At 38.9% G+C, this 23,229-nt stretch overlaps 1 protein-coding gene across 4 annotated transcripts in view; it reads left to right on the top strand.

The window, feature by feature from the left end:
• Positions 1–16,758, top strand: part of APBA1 (amyloid beta precursor protein binding family A member 1) — an 89,873-nt gene extending 73,115 nt beyond the window's left edge. For 2 of the 4 annotated variants that reach the window (XM_071729842.1, XM_071729841.1), the window contains 8 exons: positions 619–651; positions 1,748–1,834; positions 2,402–2,587; positions 4,557–4,736; positions 5,528–5,740; positions 9,252–9,371; positions 10,004–10,144; positions 11,409–16,758. In XM_071729842.1, the coding sequence (XP_071585943.1) occupies positions 619–651; positions 1,748–1,834; positions 2,402–2,587; positions 4,557–4,736; positions 5,528–5,740; positions 9,252–9,371; positions 10,004–10,144; positions 11,409–11,480 (1,032 nt within the window). In that variant the 3' untranslated portion in view covers positions 11,481–16,758. The remainder of the gene's footprint in view (positions 1–618; positions 652–1,747; positions 1,835–2,401; positions 2,588–4,556; positions 4,737–5,527; positions 5,741–9,251; positions 9,372–10,003; positions 10,145–11,408) is intronic. The other 2 variants (XM_071729843.1, XM_071729844.1) reach the window with 2 other exon arrangements.
• Positions 16,759–23,229: the final 6,471 nt, after the last annotated feature.

Here is a 23,229-nt window from a genome sequence, read left to right as displayed (position 1 = left end):
CATATACACAGTGCTAATGTTGGTATTGGGGTATTTGCACAGATGGAGGCGAAAGTTACCTTCTGCCATATTGGTTTTCCAGGAAAGTTTCACCGAGGTCTTTTTCAAAGACTGTTTAAGTATGAGAGCATTAGCAAACTCCAGTCTGAATTTTTAGATCTGAGAAAGCTGGAATAATAGTGTTCAGGATTTTTTTCTTACCTTTTACACTGATGTAGTTTCAAAAGAAATAACCATATGGTTTAACCTGCTGTAAATGAAGGGAAGCTCCACTTTTTTTCCTTAAAAAACACTCCCAAGAAGCAAACTCACACACGCACAAAAAGAATCCATGTTTGTTGCAAGTAACCTTTTAAATGGAAAAAACTGTTGTGCTCTTCCTTACTCTTTTGGTTCATTTTATTTTAGTTTTTAAAACATGAATTTGTGCTAAACTTGAATTCTCTTAATTTTTTAAGCCAAAAAGAAAAGGAGGAAATTAATCTGTGCAGGGACTGATTTAGAACAGCTAGTAGTCTGTGACCCCTGGCATTAGCATGCAGATTCCTGCTTGAGTTGGAGCCTCTGTAAGTTCTTCTCTAACTATTCTCCTGTCTCTGTTTGTTCCATGCTAAGCAGATGGCCCAGAAATTAGCCAAAAGCAGAAAGAAGGTGCAGTACAAACTCCATCAGCTTAATGTTATGCCTGTTCTTTTGTTTTCTGGGAGGGTTTTTTGCACCCCCACCCCCTTTTTTTTTTTTTAATTTTGTATTTTTATTTTCTGCATCCAGCAAGTTTTTTTTCTCAGATTTCTTTCTGAGCCACCATACAAGTTGACATTTCTCAGAAGTCAGTTGCCTGATTGGACATTTTTTGTTGCTTATCATTAGCCATTTCATGTTAGAAATAGAGTGAAGACTGGATTTATCAAATGGTTAAAGACAGTACCAAAATGGATACTAAAGAAACAGGACGGATGTGGCAAAGGTTTTACCACTGTAAAATGACAGATTAAAATTCAGTCTTTATCATTATTATTATTATTATCTTATCTTTCTATAAGAGTGCTTTGTTTGGTTCACAGATTTCTCAAATTGCTGGATGCAAAAAAGAAAATAGTTCATGTATATACACATACAGTGATATGCTGAGGTTGACTCATCTTAGTAATAAGTTTCATTTATGGAGTTTTTCTAAGCATCTTTTAACAAATCTAATACAAAACCAAACCTACAAGTGTTTGCTTTCTGTTAACAAAGTATAAGTTCTAAAGTGGGTTAATGCTTTAGAAATGTTTGACTGTGAAGGATTTCTTCTGCATTATGGATTGCTTAAACTGTACTGACCCGTGGTATACATTTTTCCATTGATTGTGGCAGTCACTGTTTGCCCATAGAGAAATTCCAAGAGACACTGCTAGGCCTTCCTATGGCTTGTGTGAAAAATCCTGGTTAAATTGGGATTCATAGGGTGAAGATGGGAAAATAATTTTGATTTTCATCAAATTTTTACATAGTTTGTGTTGCAGTCAGGTATTTTACTAAATCAGGAAAAATATTAGGGAAGCTTTTACGGGTTTAACAATTTCTGAAATAATATCCAATTAACTTTCACATATATGCATATAGTTTCCATATCTTTGTATTTACCTTTAGCTTCTGCAGTCTAATACTTTATCTGTCTTAGTCAGCCCCTGTTTGTGAGCTAGCATCATTAGTAAGTATGTTAACTAATGTGTTTGTTTGACTCTAATCCATCTATTTGCAGGCCCCAGAAGGTGAATCTCAGCCCATGACTGAAGTGGACCTCTTCATTTCTACACAGAGAATAAAAGTACTGAATGCAGACACACAGGTATAGACAAAGAAACCTCTGTCAGTACTGTGGTGTTAGGCTGCTGAGACAGACTTCCACCTACTGCCAAAATTTCTCTTCAGAAAGTGATGGCTATACTATTTCCCTCCAGGATTTCCTAGTAAGAAATCCATGCTCTAGAACTGTGTCATTTATGCAATTCAGTAATCTCTGATGTGTCTGACTGTAGAAATTACTAGGTTTTGTGGATAAGCTAATTCCAGTCAGGTCATTCCTTCCAAACCATCAGGTGTGAAGTATTGATTGTGCCCAGAGTTTGGTTGTGATTATTTGAAGTTCATAGTCCTTTGCACATATATACCCAGCATATTCAGGTCCTGATAGTGAGATCTTTATGTGCTTTTCCATGGAAAAGATTACTTTATTTGTTAAACTTTCTCTTTCCTTTACTTCTGGAAATTAAAGCTTTTGTTTTCTATTGGCATGGCAGGTACTACAGATTTCACTTAATAGAGGTCTTATATTACTACTTGTTTTTATAATACTGGTTGTGCAGTCAGAACTTTGTTAAAGCAGCTGCTCATGTTGTTTTTTTGTACTTCTCAGGAAACCATGATGGATCATCCCCTGCGGACCATTTCTTACATTGCAGATATAGGAAATATTGTTGTGTTGATGGCTCGTAGGCGAATGCTTCGGTCTAACTCCCAAGATAATGTGGAAGCATCTCACCCTTCTCAAGATGGGAAGAGGCAGTACAAAATGATTTGCCATGTGTTTGAATCTGAGGATGTAAGGAATTACTGTCTTATAACTTTCTAGGGATGGAAATATAAGCACATTTTGGTAGGCTTAAAATCCACTGCAAATGGTCCTGCTTGTTCATTCACTTCAACCAAATATTTCATCTCAGTAGAGCTCGCCTTCTGTTGGATGTTTGGACCTGTCATGTTACTCAAAAAATTGATACTTATAGAAATGCTTCCCATTTTTAAGCTACTTTAGTGCTTTTCAGTAGCAATGCAAGGAGGACCCAGTTGCCACAGTTAAAAATACCAGATTCTACATGTGGAAAGGAAAGTCTATCATAGATTCTTACTTTCCTGATCCCAAGTTCTGATTCCAAATATTATTGTATCAAGGATCATTGATACATGCTAGAAAGGTGATTTTTTTTTTTTATTTTTTTTTTTTTTTTCTTTTCTTTTCTTTTTTTCGGAATAACTTTTGTTGAGGAGTAGTTGCTGGCATCATGTCAAAGTGCCAGCAAAGTAAACCCATAATCTCAGTAATACCACAGTATGCTGAATAGAGACACAGCTGAATAAACTTTAGTCTGTGTTACAGATTACCAAATTACTTTATATAGGACCAGATAGCCTGTCTTCACAATGAATCTACATAACTTAATGATTTTATGCATTTTTTAAAGGTCAGAAGCTGAAAAATAAAATCAGGTATATCATATTGAACTTGATAAATACATAGCTGTCAGGATCATAATCAAGTTAGGCCTAATAATTTGGTTAAACAAAACAAAAAAAAGCAACCAACCAACCAACCAACCAACCAAAAAAAAAGAATTATGAGCTCTCCAAATTACCAGAATATCACTTCAGAGAAAAAAGGTGAAAATACCAGTTTCTTATAAAATCTTCATGTCTCCCATTCTTTGGTGTATTGGCAAGGACTTTGAGATGTAAAGGTCTTCTTGAATGAGCAGCTGATTTTACGTAATGATGAATCTGTTCTAAACCCATGTGTGGATAAATTATCTGGTTGTAGATGAATGTATATATACAGCCCACTGCTGAAGTTAAAAAGTAAAGACAAGAACACTGATAAAACCAATCCTCTAACTGAAAGCATAAAAATTTGTGGATTTTTTTCCATTAAGGTAACATGTAAGCCTATTTTTCAAAGCCTTTCAGGGAACTCTTGTGAAAATAAAAAGAATAGCCTTAAAAAGGGTTAATATCACTTGATATGCTGCCTGCTTTCACTCTGCTGTTGCTGTATTTCTAGTCACAAGTTTGGACACTTCTAGCTCTCTGGTCAGCTGAAAAAAATGAAAATTGAAGTGTTGGAGGGAGGAAACGTGAAATGTAGGCGAGAGAGTTTGAGGGAGGTAGCTGGGTGGAGGATGAGGCGCCTGTGACCATTTCCATTCACTTCAAAGCCTGGATCTGCAGTGTAGCTGCTGTACTTTCCCTGTTTCATCTCAGGCTGAGGTATGAGCAGAGAATATGGTGTGATAGTTTTGAAGGAGAGTACGTATCCTCTTAAGGAGGAAATACCCTCTTAAATGTGGGTGAGTGTTTTCTAGTAGACATTTTCGTTTTTGCTCCTGGATTGTCAGAGAACGGCATTGCCTCTGCTGAAAGGGAGAGTCATCTGGGAGCTGGGTGTGTGGGAAGAATTGTAGGTGTGAGTTACAGTCACTGCAGCAGATACACGTTTACATTTCTATTAGCAGTTCTTGCCTGTGAAATGATGGCTTTTATATGGAAATATAAATCAGAATTTATATTTCTGATTCATCATCGCTTACCAAGCTAGATTCATGGCTCAGGTGAATGTGTTGACACTTTTTGGGTCTTTTAAACTGATTTTTAATGCACAAATATTTTTTAAACTGGATTGCAGTAATCTGGCTTGTAAATTAACTTGATGATTACACTGTAATTGTATCAGAGAAAGTATCAGTGGACAAGATCACCAGAATGTTTCACTTTTTTTTCTTCCTTGTGAACTTCTGCAGGCACAACTGATTGCACAGTCCATAGGTCAAGCATTTAGTGTGGCCTACCAGGAATTTCTGAGGGCAAATGGAATCAACCCGGAAGATCTTAGCCAGAAGGAATATAGTGACTTGCTCAATACCCAGGACATGTACAATGATGACCTGATTCACTTCTCCAAATCTGAAAACTGCAAAGATGTATGTCTCATTTTTTTCTATAACAGCATTAAATTGAAGACCCATGCTGGTAGAAATCTAAAAACCATTAGTACTCCCTATAAATTACCTCGGTGAGCCTAGAATATCCTCCCAAATAGGACACTGTTATCAGTTCTGCTTCAAAGGCAAATAGCAAGCCAAAAATTTACAAGAGTGAAATGATTTACTGTTTGTTTGTGTTCTTTAACAAAAAAAAAATTCACACCTGGTTGACATTGTACATTAATGAAATAAATTTAAAACAGGTTAACAGAGTAATACAATTTAATAGATTACAGTAACCACTATAAAATTTATAGAGGCACAGGTGTTTGTCAGAGTGGCTGATTCCAGATTTTAAAGGACTGTATTTGCTGAAAGAACTTGGAGCTTGGTTAATAACGATGAACCAGTGCACCACTGCAACACACAGGTAGTTGTTTTCCAATACACAATCCTAAATTCTTGAAATCTCTTCTTGTTTTTCTTTGTCTACCAAAGCCTTTGGCACCAGGCTTCTTCCACTCCAGCTTGCTCTGCTCATATGCAGAAATAAGTTGTATAGGTGTGATTTTCACTAGGCAAAATCTGTATTATATGGTGTTAATTATTTCATGTTTTAATACAATTGAAATGCAGTAAAATTTCGTAATATTTTGTTTTGCCTTTGAATTAGAATTACAGTTGCAAATATGGAAGTTTGGTTAATATGAATGTTTGAAAGGAGGGGGCTCGGTCAGTTCCATGGGTGTGAAGAAGCTTATTTTGAAACAATTTTTCTTACACTGCAGGTTTACATCGAAAAGCAAAAGGGTGAAATCCTAGGTGTAGTAATTGTTGAGTCTGGCTGGGGATCCATTTTGCCTACGGTTATCATAGCCAACATGATGCATGGAGGACCAGCAGAGAAGTCTGGGAAGCTGAACATAGGGGACCAGATCATGTCAATCAATGGGACCAGTTTGGTTGGTTTGCCACTCTCAACATGTCAGAGCATTATAAAGGTATGGAGAGTATTTCTGGAAGTAACACATTTTAAAAGGGTTACACAACAGGAGAGCAGAAAGTATGGAACTCTTAAGTAAACTCTAGCCAAATGTTTGTGTAGAACTTTCTGTTTAATGACCTTTAAACTACAGTGGAAGGTTGTGCTACACTGATTTTCTGACTCCCAGAAAGCGAACTGTGCCATTTACTTGTATAGACCTTTGTCTCTGCAGACTGCAGAACTTCACAACAGAATATTTTGTTCATGAGGAAGATATTGCCAGATAGACATCCTAAGACACCTAAAATTTTATGTGAAAATTTTATGGAGACATAGGAGCCTAGTTGTCCTAGACCATATTAGCTGTTTAAATGCCTCCTAGTACCCGGCTGGAATAGAGCTGATGCTCTTTTTTTTAGCAGTTTATAGCTATTTTTAAAACTTTTAAACTCAGAATTTAAGACATACCTTTCCTCTGTAGAAATTTTGTCCAAGTTCTCGGAAAGTTTGATGCTTCACTTCACTAGCATAAATGTGATATTTTAATAAGAAGAGCTTTCTTCTGCTTGTCAGAGGAATATGTGACTGCAAAAACCGTGCAGGTCAGCTGGAACTGAACAGTGCCTTGGGTATCTGTAGCATACAAGAGGAAAGATATCTTAACAACAGAGTTTCAAGAGCTGGAAAGATATACTCTTAGGAAATATTTCAGGTGATGGTATACAGTTTTGTTATTTATTGAAGTAGTCCCATAGAGCTCCTGCAGATCGTAACATGGAGTCACGTAATATATAATGCTGGTGGTGTATTATACAGAATTTTTTCCTTACTTTCTAGGAATATGCCTATTTAAATCATTTATGTAGGCCAATTTTTGGTAACAAGTTATATTACGTGGATTTTTTTTTTCAACTTTTGTACTTTTTAGAATTGCATAGTAAATTTTGCATTTGAAAAATAAATTTACAAAGTAAAGTTTAATTTTTTTATCCCAGCATTAGTTGAACTAAAGTATTTGCTATGAAATCTTCTGATACTGGTTTCCAAAAGTGTTGATGCTGAGTTCTTGTGAGTAGTAGATGCATAGGTCACTGAACCAGCCATTTTAGATTGAGTGAGTAGACATGATAGCATAGCATACTGAAACATGGCAGAACAGTCTTACGTCTGTGAAACAGGAAAAAATAATCTTATTAAATGTCTTTGTGCCAGTGAAATAAAGTCTTTGCAAATTAAGGCTTTTCATGTAACCATACTTGTTTCCTATCAAAAATCAGTATAATTTCTAAAACTGTTACGAGTTACACTTCTGATTCAGAGCCTTTTCAAGTGGAGTTTCATTGTGCTCATTTGTACTTTCTCAATGCAGAAACACCCAGCTTCATTATTCCAAGCTTCTGCAGACCTTTTTCTTCATCACTGATACTTACTGCTGTTGCCATAGGAACTGCTAGCCATTTATTTGCCTCCTAAAGAGCAGATAGTCCATATGTTTTCAGGTCTTCATAACCATACCTCTGGAGCTGTTCGTGTAGCACTTCTGGTAACAAGTATGTACACCACTGGGTGATCTAAGCACCCAGTTAAATGTATGAATTTCAGATTTCTTTAGCATGCTGTAAGGACTCCCATGAAAAGATGACAATATTATGTAGACAAAAAGAGTATCTTGCAAGCAATATAATTTCAGTATTATGGATGTAATGTCTGCTACTAATTGACCATAAACCAGTTGCAAACTGACAGAGCTCAGAAGAAGCTTTCTGTATGGAGTGGTTATTCCCTAATTGTATTATGCTGCTGTATCTTTTTCAGAAACATCTGGTGATGGCTGCTATCAGAGGCAGACTCAGGGGCTTGAGAAGCAAATAAGTTGGTCAAATGATATAATTGTTTTGATCACCATATGTTACCAGCTCATGTGATACTGGAAATTAGCCATCTTTCTATAAAATTATAAATAAATTCTTTGTTGGGCACCACTTTGTATTTGAAGGAGTACCTCTAAATAACTGGGACATTGATTTGGCAGGGAAGTAAAACTGCAGTGAGATCAACTCAGTTGAGGAGTGTGACCTGACTGACTTTGGACTGAAGATGACTGAAGTTGGACACCTAAATTCCTTATAGAAATGGGCCAGTACTCTGCATGACTACTGCCCTGCTGGTTATAGAAGGCTGTGTTCACCAGCCTGTTCTCCTGGAGCCACTTTCAATTATGGGGCAAGCAGAGCTCATCTCTGTGGGGAAGTGAGGGCAGCTGTTTCCCATGTGATGACTGTGGCCAGTTTAAGGCACCGACAAGAGAACAGACTCTAAGGCAGTGCACTCTGGCAAGGTGCAAATCCAGTTATTGAAGCCACTGCTGAATCTGGAGTTTAGCTCAACAAAATCATCAGCAGTATGCTGAATGTAGATGTCTCAGTGTTTTACCTGGAATTATTTATCAGAGCTAACCTTTTCAAGTTAGAGTCAGATGCCTATAAGTTGCAGTAGGACCCAGATTCCAATTGTACACATAAAAGAAATTCAGGAGCAGGTGATAGAATTAGTAGGTGGTGTATTAAGTAAGATGGAAGTGGCTGTATTATTTAGAAGGCATTTCTTTATTGATGTGGATTGTGTTTATTTATTTATTTATGCTAATCCTTTGTGTGAATGAAACATGTCAGAAAAAATAATTTAACAATCTCCCAGAGCTCTTAATGCTGGAAGTTGTACAAGAGGTCATATTGCAGTTATCTCTCTTTTTATATTTGAGGTTTTTTGGAACCATAAAACCACAGATTCTCAGAGGCTGGCAGTCACCATGCAAGCTGTCCTGGACCAACACTTTGGCTCAAAGTAGAGCAGGCTGCCTGGGGCTGTTCCCATTGGGTTTTAATAATTCCAAGGCTGGATACTCCACAACCTCTCTGGATAATCTGTTCCAGTGTTTTACCACTCTGACAGTAAAAATAAATTTTCCTCCTTCAGTTTTCTTCTGGTAACAAGAAGTTCAGGATGAATGTGATATAATTCATTTAGAAAGGAAGAAGATAATTAGGAGCACTGATTATGTAGGCATGATACGTGTAGGACCTGCCATTTGCTTGACTGAAGTTGATTTTGTCCTATTATGGACACCACTTATTTGAAACTAGCATAGCTACTTACTTAAAATTTTATTTCCCACCCACAATGTCTGGCTTTTTTGGTGAGTGCATAGACCTTTTTAAACATGATCTGTGTAAGTGAATGAAGAAATTGTCAATGGGAAGCTAGCTTTCTTAAAACAACTATGTAAGCTTCATGGAAAGAAAAATGTTTTATTTTCTTACTTGTCTCACTGATTACTATGCTGCCTTTGTGATCAGGTTACTTTGTGCCTTTGGCTTGTAGTGATCAGGTTCTGTTAAATGTGTACAAAGAGCTGTTTATTCAGGGCAGTTCCCACGTCAATACTCTTTGTCCCCACCCCCAAGTGCTTATGCTAAATGTTTTACTCAGTCTTTGCCAGCATTTTTCATGATGATTTCTATTTGCAGGGTTTGAAAAACCAGGCCCGGGTTAAACTGAACATAGTTAGGTGTCCTCCAGTAACCACAGTCTTGATCAGGAGACCAGACCTCAGATACCAGTTGGGCTTCAGTGTGCAGAATGGGATTGTAAGTAGTTCCAATTTTGCTGGTTAGGATTTAGTATACATGAAACTTCTTATCCATGTGTGGTTAAGTTTCAATGTGAGAAGAGGGAAGACACCATTTACTCCCTTGCAACAAGCAGGACTTTGCACTTGTGTTAAATCTAAGACTTAAGAGCTGTGTTAAGCAGAATTATTTTTTATCTACTCACTTCACAACTTTAGAGTCAGAGGAACATAAAAACTGTTGTAGTTTAGAGAAACAAAAATGTTTAGTAGACGCTAACAACCTGCATTATTCATGTCTGAAACCAAGAAGTTACATGATTGAAAAAGAAGAAAGTCCTTGAACTTCTTTTGTTGTGTCATTGCATCCTGAATGCTGTCCTTCATACACTTCTAATTTTTCAAACCACAGCACATGTGACATACAACAACCTTTTCTGACAGATTGTTCTGCTCTTGGAAGAGAATATCCAGTAGTTATTTGTTAATAGCCAATTTTACTTTGAATCAGTGACTGATTACATTTTAGAAATTGTCGCAAGCCTCTGTGTTTAAATGCTGATTTACAATTTACAGCCAAAAAATGGGTAATCTAAAGCCCTTCTTCCTCATCCAGACCCTGAAATACTTGTCCTGTCCTTTCCTTTCTAGATCTGTAGCCTTATGAGAGGTGGCATAGCAGAGCGGGGAGGTGTCCGTGTTGGCCATCGGATCATTGAAATCAATGGACAGAGTGTTGTAGCAACACCCCACGAGAAAATTGTTCACATTCTCTCAAATGCTGTTGGTGAGGTAAGAGCAGGCATTTGTGTAGACAATATAATCATAGAATTGGCTGGGTTGGAAGGGACCTCAGAGGTCATCAAGTCCAACCCTTAATATAATGCATCACTGTTGCCAGTAATAACCGGTGGAAACCAGTAACAAATGGTGTCTCTCAACAGACTATACTGGGACCAGTACTTTTTAATATCTTCATCAATGATGTAGGCAGGACCTCATCAAGTTTTAAGATGGCACTAAGCTGAGTGATATTGCTGAGATCAAGGAGAGGGATGCCATTAGAGGGACCCTGACAGGCTTGAAAAGAGGGCCCATGTGATCCTCGCCAAGTTAAATAAAGCCAAGTACAAGGTCTTGAAGCTGGGTCTAGGCAATCTCCAACATTGATACAGACTGGAGAATGAATGGGTTGAGAGCAGACCTGCAGAGAAGGAGCTGGGGATATTGCTGGATGAAAAATTGAATATAAGCTGCTCTGGGTAAGGATGTGGACATATCCAGAAGAGAGCCAAAAAAATGATCAGAGTGCTGGAACACATCTCCTGTGAGGAAAGGCTGAGAGAGTTGGAGTTATTTAGCCTGGAGAAAAGAAGGCTCCAGTGAGACTTTATTGTAGCGTTTTAATGTGTAAAGGAGGCTCATAAGGAAGTTGGAGAAAGACTTTTTACCAGGGCCTCCAGTAAGGGAACAATGGCAATGGTTTTAAACTGTAAGAGGGTAGGTTTAGGTTGATGTAAAGAAGAAAGTTTTCATTATGAGGGTGGTGAGACACTGGAGCAGGTTGCCTACAAAAGTTGTGGATGCCTCATCCCTGGAAGTGTGCAAGGTCGGGTTGGATGGGGGTTTGAGCATCCTGCTATAGGGAAAGATGTCCCTTTCTGCAGTAATGGGGGTTTGGAATAGATCAAAAGATCCCTTCCAAGTCAAACTATTCCATAATTCTGGGATTCTACCTTTATTATCCTGTTACTATTCAAATAAGTTGAAATGGCAGCAGACCTGCACAGCATTTCTTTTATTATTTATCTGTAGTTATGTGTTTCAGAAGAACAGTAATCTGAAAATAGGAAGTATCCACAACTCTAGATGGTTCAGTTTTGCTACTAGAAGGAATGTTTCATAAAAATCACAACCTGCAGTCCGTTAATAAGGGTAAAAAACCCTCGTGTTTCACCTTACCCTTGAGTCCCGTATGACCTGAAGCTAATTCATTCACCAATGCTCTGGTGTGGCGTGCATGCTAGGAACACTGATTAACTTGTGTTTCCTGTAGATTCATATGAAGACTATGCCAGCTGCCATGTACAGACTGTTGACGGCGCAAGAGCAACCAGTTTACATCTAAAGCTGACACCTCACCGTCACGATGTGCATGGAGGATGTTTTTCCTCATTAGTGCTTGTCTCTCTAGTGCTGCATTTCTGTGTCTGTATAGACAATTCTTCCTCTTTCTCTCTTTCTATCTCCATCACAGACACAAACACTGTCTCTCCTTCATTCCTTTTTCCTCTTCTCCCCACTGTTTTCCTGTATTTTGGGAAAGGGCAAAATATATCTGCGTGACTATTTTCGTTGCATTTTTTTACAAGTGAAACTTCATGCGGTTCCACGTGCAAAACAGGAAAATAACAGCAGCATTGCTTACAGCAGAGCTCAAAAAGAAGCTAGATTGGGCTTCCATGCTTCATAATCAGATTTATTTTTGTGGCTATAATTTGACAAACTAAGGAAATTAAATGTTGCTGAATGAAAGATGTCTTTCCCAAACATGTAAAAGTATAGGGTGCAAAGCACTCTTTTGGATATCTGGCATGTGACTTCTCTTTTCTTGCTCAACTTTCCTGCAGGCACTGAGCTCACTATGAAAGATTTATGTCTGTTGGGAAAGTAGAATACCAAAAAGATAGTTTTGCCCTCAGGAAGAATTACCTGCTTATGAAGATTCAGTAAATGCTGCTGTTTTAAAATGATCTGTCCAAATACACACCATTTAATTGCCTTCTGTCATCAGTTTGTCACGACAGTAGGACCCAAAGAGTCTTCTGTAAGTTGCTGAAATATGTTACACTTGCATCACTTACACCGCCTAATTTGGGAGGCATTTTTTACAGCTGCCTCCTCCTCTCTGACCCCAGGTTTACTTCTTTATTTTCTTCTGCTTTGTTTTTAAATGCAATGTGTCTTTTATCATCCCTTTCCTATTTTAGAGGTTAAAGGGATGGGGCAGGGTCTTTAAATATCTACAAGAGATATAGTGAGGGGATATCCTGAATAACTACACTTTTTCTAGGCTCTTAATTCCTAATTTAGTGCACATAGACATGTGTGCTGGTGTACATAGACATTTTTAAAATTGTGCTTGCTATTTATGAAGTTTGAATATAAGAGATCTGCAGGCTATTCTAAGTAATTTTGTTCTATGAGCCAGTTTTAACATATATTTTTGTCCAAAGACCTAATTTTATTGGCTTTTTCTTTAGTTCATTATATAGATAAGAGTAGAAGAGACAAGGTGGGAACAAACTTATTTATTTTGTTATATAATTTAACTTGGGATTTTTTTCCATGTGTATGGCACTTAAAGGATGATATGTGTGTACTATATGCACTTGTATTAGGTTGATAAACTGTAGGGATGTATGAAATGTAGGATTTGATTTGTCTCTGACTTGCATGCTAGAGACGAAAAGGGGATAAAGGAGTTGGGCTGGGGTTTTTTAAAGGGTGGGGCAGAGAGAGGGGAGAGAAGCAGTGGCTTTTCATCCTGCAAAGAGGAAAATGCTCCGTTCTCCATAGTTACTTTTTACCAGGACGATGTACTGGCATTAATGTTGAAATCAAACCATGCATTTAGTGCAGGCCGATAAGTTGATTTCTTTTAAAGAAACAAGTTTTTGTGTTTTGAAGTGATAGAAAGGCTCAGCAAGATGAAAACAAAAGTGTGCACACAAAGCAGCCACACACCACTTCTGCTTTGCAAGTAGGCTGTTGGTCATAGTCACTTTTTTTGCTCAGTTACTGTGGGGTGGACTGTGCAATGTAAGCGTTGTTTACAGTCCAATAATAATAAGTAGATGTTGCAGCAGATATGCATGGAAGTGCATATGTGTGTGTGTGTGTGTGTGAGTGCGTACACACACTTGGTGCAAACACTGCTGGGAGCCACTCAGCACAGGTTCATTTTTGGCTTTCAGAAACCATAGATTTCTGTGGTCTGATTAAAGGTAGAGAATAAACTTCATATGTCCATGGGAGTTAATTAAGTGGTTCATAAACTATTGTAGTAAATTAATATGTGTTGAGAGTAACGTCTGATGACTTGGTTTTGCTGCAGTTCTTGTTGTTACATATTTTAATCCCAGTTTCCAGACTAGCAGAGTGCATAAGAGAGCAGTGTTAGTATCCCAGGTTAGTACTGACCTCTGCTACCTGACTGATGCAACTAGACAGTGAATGAATTGTGAGTGTATTGTTTAACTGTAGACATCTGGTTTATGATAATTTGAACTTTTCCCCAGAACTTTCCATATGTGTAGTAATATATGTAAATATGATATATAACCATGTACAATTTAGAGGATTATATTACAGTGCAGCCTTTCTGTAAGTTGCCTGAGGAAACTCGGTGAACTCTTGAAGACACAGTTATCATGCTTCTGGTTCCTGCTATGTTTACACTCTCAGCTTCACTTGTTTCTGTGGTTCTGTCCAACTCATGTGGCGGGGTCTTTACCTCAATTCACTGTGAATTGATGAAGACCCAACCATGCAAATGTATTTTGGGGATGAAACAACTGTTTTCTTTGAAAATCTTGCAGCCAATATTCTGTGAAGTTACTGTCACTTGAGTGCTTGGTTCATTGTAAATAGGTGCTTAGCATTAAGCAAGTGAATGCTTGCAGGATCAGAGTCTAGCAAAAAAATCTGTTTTTCCAATTGTGTGGGTAAGAATTTCTAAACTGGGAGGTCCACAGTGTGTGCACTTCTGATGACAGTTTTGTAAACAATACCATTTTACTTCATAAAGGGAGTTACAAGAAATAGGAGCTCGAAAGAAAAAGCTAGCAGTTCTCCACACTTTTGCAGCAGTTTGTGAGACTGCATATGTGAATTTTTAACAGATTCAAAAGAACAAACTGCTGGTTTACATACCTTCTGCAGTGACAGACCTGATTTTTTTTTCATCCTTGCTGCTTCATACAGTCTAATTACCTCTTCTGTGTTTACATTAAGGATGGAACATCCTTTTTAATTTTTTTTTTTTTTTTTTTTTTTAATTATTGGAAAGTTTCACACATTTCTTTTGAATCTTTTTTGAATTCAGGATCCTGTTGGGATTTCCAGGTTTGCTTGCTTTCCTTCTTTTCTAAATGAAATGTATTTCTGAAGACAGCAACGTGGTTGAGATCTCTTGTACATACTTAGCGCAGTACCTAGGCTATGAAATCGTACTATTGTTCTGTAAAGAGGATGAATAGAAATTATTGTAAAGCGTTGGAAAAAGTATAGTATTGTATTTGTAACAATATTGTTCTTTGTAAACATTTAATGATCTCTCTATATAAATATAAATATATATATAAATATATGTGAGCCTGGAATGTTGATACTGCACATTTACTGAATGTAATTCCTCAGATGTTTTTTGCCACAGGTCTCTGACCTCTGTAATGAAGCTGTGGTGGTTCGATTAGGGGAGCGGGCAGGTGGGAGAGGAGTAGGATTTTTGTTTTGGGTGGGGCAGGGTGGAGCGTTTCTGGCCAGCTATTTTGTTGTGATGTGTTTACTGTGCTACATTCCTTTATTTAACAGAGTGCTAATGTCTGTAAGATTTGCAACAATAAAAGACAAAACAAAAATACCTCAGACAAGGCTGAGAGTTTGCTCATACTGGTCTAGGGGTTGGCTTGCCCGTACTCAATGCGTGAATGCTTGGAAGGTGTCTGAACTGCTCTTTTGCCACTTGGTCTGGAGTAATATTATATATGTGTGTTTTTGAAGATGTGAACCAATACTATTAACTTTATTTTTAAAACAGCATTATATTAATTATATTCATTATATAAATGACACTAGTGCTCCTTAGTGAAACTGATTCCTTATCTAAGGTTGCATCCCAGTTTCTATCATGTGAAATATAACCATGTTTGAATCTTCAAAAAATGTGTTATTTCAAGATGTTTTTTATGTGGCAGAAATATTATTTCATTGTCTCAATAACTTTAAATATGCTTTTTTTTCATAAATGAGGCCTTGATAAAAATCCTTTACACTACTGTTATTTCTGAAACCACAATTTTCTTCAAAGGTCATGAGCATGGTTTATTCTTAAAGACCTAATACCATTTGAATAAATAAGTAGAATTGTAATATGTCTGTTCTTAGAATAAATCCTGGAACTGCTTGTGCTAAGGTTAAAAAATACTTGTATAATGAGAAACTGATTATGAAAAACATTATGGTATTGAAAACCCAGCCATTGGGAAGCAACAAAGGAGCATTTCTTTAGGTGAGGCTTCATAGAATTTTCTGTGCATTGTAGGTTGTTGTGAGTACTTTGAAACTACAAAAATGAAAACATACACCACAGTTGAGTCAGAAGAAAACTAACCTTGGGCCTTCAGCCACCCAGTGGCTCTTCACAACCTGAAATAAATATTGCCAACCTGGGAGAATTCAGTATTTAACCTTATTTGCTTAAATGATAGATTAGAGAAATTGTGAAGTCTCTGCTGACTGGTACAGCAGAGAGGCTGCGCTTGCTTGCTGTGATTCCCTGTGTGCCATGCTCCATCCTCTCATCATCGTTCTTGCTAAAGCTTTACTTTCTGATTTCTGTGTTACAAAACTTCTTCGCATTTCAGTGGATGAACCTAAGTCTGACTTTTCCTTTGGCAGTACAGATATAAATCTCAGATTGCTGTCTTCACTGGGGATATTTTCATTGCCCTCACCTCCAGTGAATAAATAAAATTGTTTGGATCCACACTGGACTGGGAAGAGGAGCAGATCTCACCCCAGTTCTAGCACCCTGCAGTGCCTCACAGGCTGGAGAGGTGGTGACTGAGAGTGTCTGAGAACAGGACTGGGACAGCGATTTACAGTAATGTTGAGTGCAGGATCATGTGGTAGCAATCCTGACCTGAAGAACAAGGAGCAGCTGCTGATCTACATGTTGGTTAGCCTGAGCAGGTCCAGCCTGTGCTGCTCTGTACTGCTTGAACAGCATGGCCTTCATGGACATCCCTTGGGCACAGCTTGAGTTTAGCTGGTTGATTATGAAAGAGTAGCCTGCAGGCACTGCAGTTCTGCTTAGTACTGGTGGTGACACCACTCATGTGTCTTTGCCTTTGCCTAGAAGAGCAGCAATAAGTTCTCATGAGAACATCATTTTTGTTTGGCAGTAGGAGTGACAGAGTTGTTTTCTTCTATGAAAATCTTGTAATAGCTCAAATGACCAAAATGGGATAGCCCTTGCATGGATGGGATTAATGTTTTGCACGCTGATCATACACCTGTTTGATGCTGCACGACATGGGCTTCCCAGATCTTGAGGGGATATAAAATTAGCTATTCTATCGTCTTTGTAGCATTAGTTCTAATAAACAGCATTTTAAATGAGACTTCATGGAGTCTGAGTGTGTTTCTTACTGCGATGTTAACAAACCAGCACCTCCTGGTGCAAAACACATGCTTTGGGGCTTTGGTGTTGCAGTAAAGCAGGAATAATTTCCTGCCAATAAGTGAGAAGGTCACTGAGCCAAAAGCACTTTTGTATTTTAATTACAGCTTGCAAATTGACACTTTCTTTATCAGTGATATTTTTAGATCTCTGAACACCGTTTTTTACCGAAAGCCTTCTTTGTATCTGAAGGTCTGCATTTTATATCTGGAGCATGTAAATCATAGTATCATACATAATTTATATCACACATATCATACACACTCTTCCACCCACTTGTCAGAGATGCTTCTCCTGTGCAACGTGTACATCTGAGAGAAGTGCTTTGCTGAGAAATAAACAAAAACCAGCTCAAAGTACAGTTTCCCTGACAACATAAAACTGTGAGGCCATTTGTGCTTTGCTCTCTGAATGCTTCTCTCTGCTAGCTGTTCTTAGTGTGTGGTGAAAGTACGGAGGTTGCCACAGCTGTTCAGGTGCAGCAAGCCAGGGTGTCAGTCACCTGAAAGGTAGCAGATGGGCACTCAATGATGTGGCTTGCTGGGCAGCTGCCATCACATTTAAAAGGCAAGGGGAAAAAAAAAAAAAAAAAAAGGTAAATCAGATTTATTTTTCAAGGTCTTGTTCTATTAAAATATTTTCTTAACTAGCTAGAAGGAAGAGAGTTGTAGTGATATGTTGCTTTTAAAGAGTAATTTCAAAAGCTGCAACTAAGCCTGCTATTTATCCATGAGGCATGAGAAATGCAATCTCGAGGAGAAAGAAAAGAGTGCTGTTGGTTTATGTTTGTTTTTTGTTTTTTTTGAGAGCTACACAAGAATTAGCTCACCCCAAACCATGGCATGTCAGGTGTTGGTTAAGTGGAATCTGTTGCTTCCTACAGAAGCCATTGGATTGTAATAACCATCAGGCCAGTGTGATATATGAAATTCTCATAAGGAATATTTTTTTTCTGCTGTGTTTGTGAATTTTTGGAGGCTTTTGTTGCCTGTAGGCTGCAGTAGGAAATTGCACTTTATCTGCAGAGCCCAGAATTACAATCTTCAATGTGTTTTATGTGAGGACTCAAATCAAAACTAGTTGTCACAGCAATTTACTTGTGCCACATGTGAATCCACCCAAATGGTTTATAAGCTGTCATTACATTTCTTTGCTGAAGTCTGTAATGCTTGAAAGTTTTTAATATTAATTCAATTAATGTAAGCACATACTTTCTTCTGCTTTTTTTGCACTTTTCTTGGTTTTGTTTTGTTTTCTTTTCCTTTCCCCAGTAGGGACAAAAGAATTGATTGTCATTTAGACCAGAGGCTGTGGACTTCTATTTGGGCCAAAGGTAGTGGCACCGATTCCCTGCTGCCCCTTATTTAGTCACTGAAAGGCAATTTTAACCTTATCATTAAATTTCCACATTAAATTACTGGATTCCAGCTTGACAAGCAATTATTTTCAGACATTTTGTAACTAGCCTTCTTGACTGGTGGTAGCTGAAAATTACGAAGCATTTAGGAGAGATCATTAAAGCCTGCAAATTTGCTTAGCCTGCTTTGTAAACCTGTATGTTAACATTAGCACTCAATGTTGTCTTTTCATACAAAAAAAAAAAAAACAACCAAAACAAAACACCCCCCCAAAAAAACCCAACTCCCTCCCCCTCCCCCCCCCAAAAAAAAACCAAAACAAAAAACCCAAAACAAAAACAAACAAAAAAAAAAAAAACCAGGAGAAGATGCAGAACTTGCCAGCAAGAAGAGCACCAATGAACTTGAAGGTACTTCTGCTGTTCTGTTGCAGCCAAGCTCCCCTTTGGCAGCCTTTGTGTATTTACCTCTTGTGTCCAGGGCTGAACCTCAGAGCTGCAACCTCAGTTACACCAAGCACCAAATGCTTCTCCCATGTGGGGTCTGTACAGCAGAGACACTCTGCTCTCCTTTCACAGCCCTACACAGGCTATGTGCCATTTAACTATTGCTTCAGCTTCAATTGACAACTTAAATTAACAATTGCTTCAATTAACAATTGCTTCAGCTTCAGCAATAGTTAAATTGCTTCAGTTCTCTGGGGTGCAGTGGTGGAAGCTAATAAAAGACGAAACAGGCTGTGTATCAGAAACAAAAACATTCCACAAAATAGTAACTCTAATCTAGATCGGAGTGCTCCAAATATTCCGAAGAAATGGTTGTTACTAACATGACCCTCTCCACTTCCATTCCCTTAGTGCTAATATGTATCAGGGGCTACTGCAGGGTTACCAGCATCCTGTAACAAAACCAGCAAGACTCTCGACTGGCAGATTTTAACATTGCTGACAGAATAAAGGACTCTTCAGTCACACTAGCAGTTTCCCGACAGCAACTCAATTGAGTCACTGACACCAAATCAGCTGTGACAGGCTTAATTGTGGGGTTTTCTGTCGTTTTTCTTTTTTTTTTTCCCAGTGCTACAAGAAGTGCAAATTCAGAGGCTGATAACAAATACTCAAGTTAATTTTGCTTTAAATTCCTCACACTGACAACTGCCCTTGCAAACTTTTAGATGACAGGGTATGAAATCACATGGCCATACACACCTGAGGCCACCCGGGTCCCCCCGCTCCCCGTTGTCACTGTCACAGCCACAAGCGGGGGGTGGGGGGTGATGGAGAAGGGGGTAGCAGACAGAGCCTGTGGGGAGCAGCGGGAGGGACAGGTGACCCACATGGACCAATCGCAGCGCTCCTGACCATGGGCATCCCTATAAAATGGTTCCTGGGAGACCCCTCCTTTGGGATCTCTGGCTGCGTTTGGGTTTGTATGTTTGTCACCTCCTCTGCTGGGGTTTGTGCATCCCGGTGTCTTGCTGGAGAAGGACGCTGTTTGTCGAGACAGGTCGCCCTTTCCTGCCTCGATCAGCAGGACAAGCTTGGCTCCTCTCTGAGGCTTTTGCGGACTGTCACCAGCACCCTGGATCACCCGGGCAGCCCCACCTGATGCTGAGACCCGTTTGGGACTTTTCTGGTCCGGAAGTAATTGCCAACTGAGGCGTGCAGGTTCCATATTCACATATTTGTATAGATTCGTAATTCACAATCCTTATTATTATTGCTTCTTCACTAAAGATATTCCAAAAGATATTCTAGGTTTGTCTTTTTTGTTGTTGGTTTTTTTTTTCTCTTTTTTTTTTTTTTTTTTTTCTCCCCCTCCCCTTCTTGATTCCCTTTCTTTCTGCTTATCTATTATTTATCTATTCGCTGGAAGGGCAGTGGGGGGATGACAAAGAGTATCTGTCATCCCGTTACTGGCTAACCCGTGACACTGCTTTGAGAAGATCAAGTCCCCATGAAGAGGCGGGCATGCAGCACAGGGTCACTTTCAGATTCCTTCCGCAAGGGACTGGAGCCTCCTGCGCTCTTTCAACAGGCAGCAGGCTCGCATTTGAAGGGGAATGGCTCACTCTTCTGGAAGATTCAAGTATTTCTTCATCTGAGTAATGAAGGATAGTAAAAATGCAGGAAAGGTTGTCTGAACAAAGCAGATCTGCACAAGATTTTAAAGATTAGTAGGGATTTAATTTATTTTTCCTTTCCCTTCCTCCCCCCCCCCCCAAATTTGTAATATTGGACACAAATGCACTGGTCTAAATCGTGCTTAAACATTTGCATAAACTTGTTCAGCCCCACTTACACAGCTAGAAAGTCAAATAAACAATAGAGGTTCCTCTAGTATAAACCTCACCTCGAACTACCTGATAAGAAAAAAGGGAGCTGTACTTTCTTGGAAAGAAAACCAAACCTCACTGGCCCTGAAATCCTCCTGGCACATAAGCAGTTGTTCCAAGATATGACAGCGCATGGTTGCAGAGGTCAGTCATTGTTTGCAATTAGGTAGCTCAGGAATCACTCAAAAGGGTAATTAAAATCTTTTAGAAATATTTTCTTTATTAAAATAAATATTTTCCTGAATTCTTGTGATATATTTGACCTGTATAATTAAACAATATTCTCCCTTTTCCTCCAGGAAAAATTATATGCTGTGATTGCCTCAACTGCCTTTTAGTGACCAGCACAGAATAAAGCACTGTTATTTTTCACCAAGCATGGTTCTGTACCTCCAACTGATGGCACCTGGCATGTTGCAGAAAACAATGTTCTTGCTCATGCAGGAGCAAATTAATGTAAGTAGTCTTTTACTCAGAACATGGCAAATATTTGTGCTGCAACTCTAATAAAAATATACTCCGTGACTGGACCACGTGAGAAAATTAAGGCTTGGATGGTATGTACTGGTTGAGCATAGCACCTTATCTTCAATCCAAATGCTATGCAGAATCTCTAAAGAGAAGAAACAGTTACACAACCTATATAAAGCAGGAACCAGCCTGGAAAGTCAGGAAGTAGGACCCAGCAACAAAGCATTGCAGACGAAGAATCCAGCAGGATTAAAAAAAATCCATCACCAATGTAACTTTTGTAACCAGTGGAGTTTTGCTAGCAGTCAGTCCTTGAGGTACAGTGTAGCTGGTGTTTTGGAGAAGTTGGGTTTTTTGTTGTTTTTGTTTTTAGTTACTACATGGATTAATTTCATTATCTTATAATTCTTCTCAATATTTACGTTTCAGATGTCTGAGACTGGCTTAAGCCAGTGTGTAATGGAATTGTACTTACCTTGTATGTGATGATACAAAGCAATTGCCAAGCATTTCCAGCCATCAGTAGAAGGCTGCAAAGCTTCCTACTGCAGCTGGCAGGGAAAGTCCCATTTTGCTTGACATGTTTGTCCTGGCTTAGGAACTCAGCTCCTCTTTTTAGCCAGCACAGCAAAGCTTACAGCTCCTCCTGCAGCCAGGAGTCCCCCAGCTCTGCTGTCAGAGTTAGTCCCCAGCTTTAACTTCGACCAGGAACTTACACTCAGTCAGTCCATCCTGATGATACCAAGGGAATCATGGTGTTATCCACAAATGCCTTGGCACAGTATAAACTAAAATTTCAGCTTTTATTTATAGACTGATGTTCTAGAGCAGCTGAGACAGCCTATGGAGTTATTCTGACACAATTCCAACGTTTCCCTTCATTTTGTATTTCCCACCTCCTGTGGTTTAACTCCAGTAGGTGGCTTAGTCCTACACAGCTGCTCACTCACTCACCCACAGTGGGATGGGGAGGAGAACTGGAAGCACAGAAGTGAGAGAACTTGAGGGATGAGATGAAGACAGCTCACTGGGGGTCAGGGAAGAGAGAAAAAAACCCTAACAAAACAAACCAAAGAAAAGCAAGGGATGAAGAAGTAATTGCTCACCACCAGCTGACTGATCCTCAAGCAGTCCCTGAGCAGTGACAATCAAGGGAAGCTCCCTCCAAGTCTTTCCTGTTTAGCATGCTGTTACATGCCATGGGATATCCCCTTTGACAGCTGTCCTGGTTGTGTTCCTCCTCAGCCTTTTGCCCAACCTTCTGCTTTTTTTATTTCTGAATATTTGATGCTGTACTTCGTCCCTGCTCAGCTTGTTGAAACTGACATTACTCCAGTTTCACACCCCATTCACATACACTTTCTTGGATCTTCTGCTTGTTCTGCACATCTTCCAGTTGCTGGTGGAGTGAAAGGTTTTTCCTCTGGAGCTGGGCCAATGACTCTGCATGGATTCCTGACACAGTTTAAGGTCCTTACTGAGTTCTTTTCTTTTTTTGTTTCAAGGTCACATTTTCCTCTAAATAGTTCCATTCCTCATCCTCATAACTAAGTCTTACTTCATCAAGTTCTTCTCTTATCAGAGCAATCTCCTCTTCTAGTAACTGGGTTTTGTGCCATAGATCCTTTTCTCTCTCATTGTCAGCTTCCTGGAAGACAGGGAACAGTGTTAAAGAGCCAGATGGGAAAAAACAAAACCATTTCTGCATTAAACTGTCCTTTAGCATTTCTGATACTGAAGCATAACTTCAAAATGAGAGTGAAATTTCAGGTAATAGCCAAGTTACTCTGTGAGCCCATGCACGTGTGCACATGACTGCAGTGTAACACACCCTTAACACCTGCGTGGGCATACCAAATATACAAGGCCCTTTTTTTCCCCTTAAAACAGGAAGCAAATAATCAAATAATAATTTTCTTTCAAGTATCTGAACAGGTACTTGAAATATTGCCTGAACAACAGGTTTGCTTTTTACCTGTTAGCCTGCCTCCTTTCTGCAAGCAGTGCCATTTGTCACAAAGCAATTTATTTTTCACGTTTTAATGCTTTTGTACCCTTTTAAATTACAACTGCCTCCCTTTTCTCACCCTCCTTCCTCCATCCTTCTCTACTCTCTGGCATTTTACATGCTCCTGCCAGCTAAGCTAAGACAATGGGAATGAACACAACAAGCTTTTTCACGTCCACCACACAGAATTGGCTAAGGTGGGATTACCTCTTCACCCAAGAGTCAGAAATACCAAAATGC

The sequence above is a fragment of the Heliangelus exortis genome, chromosome Z (assembly GCF_036169615.1).
Source record: "Heliangelus exortis chromosome Z, bHelExo1.hap1, whole genome shotgun sequence".
Taxonomy (NCBI): Eukaryota; Metazoa; Chordata; class Aves; order Apodiformes; family Trochilidae; genus Heliangelus; species Heliangelus exortis.
The sequence above is the reverse complement of the archived record's forward strand: the minus strand, read 5'-3'. Positions and strand labels throughout refer to the sequence as shown.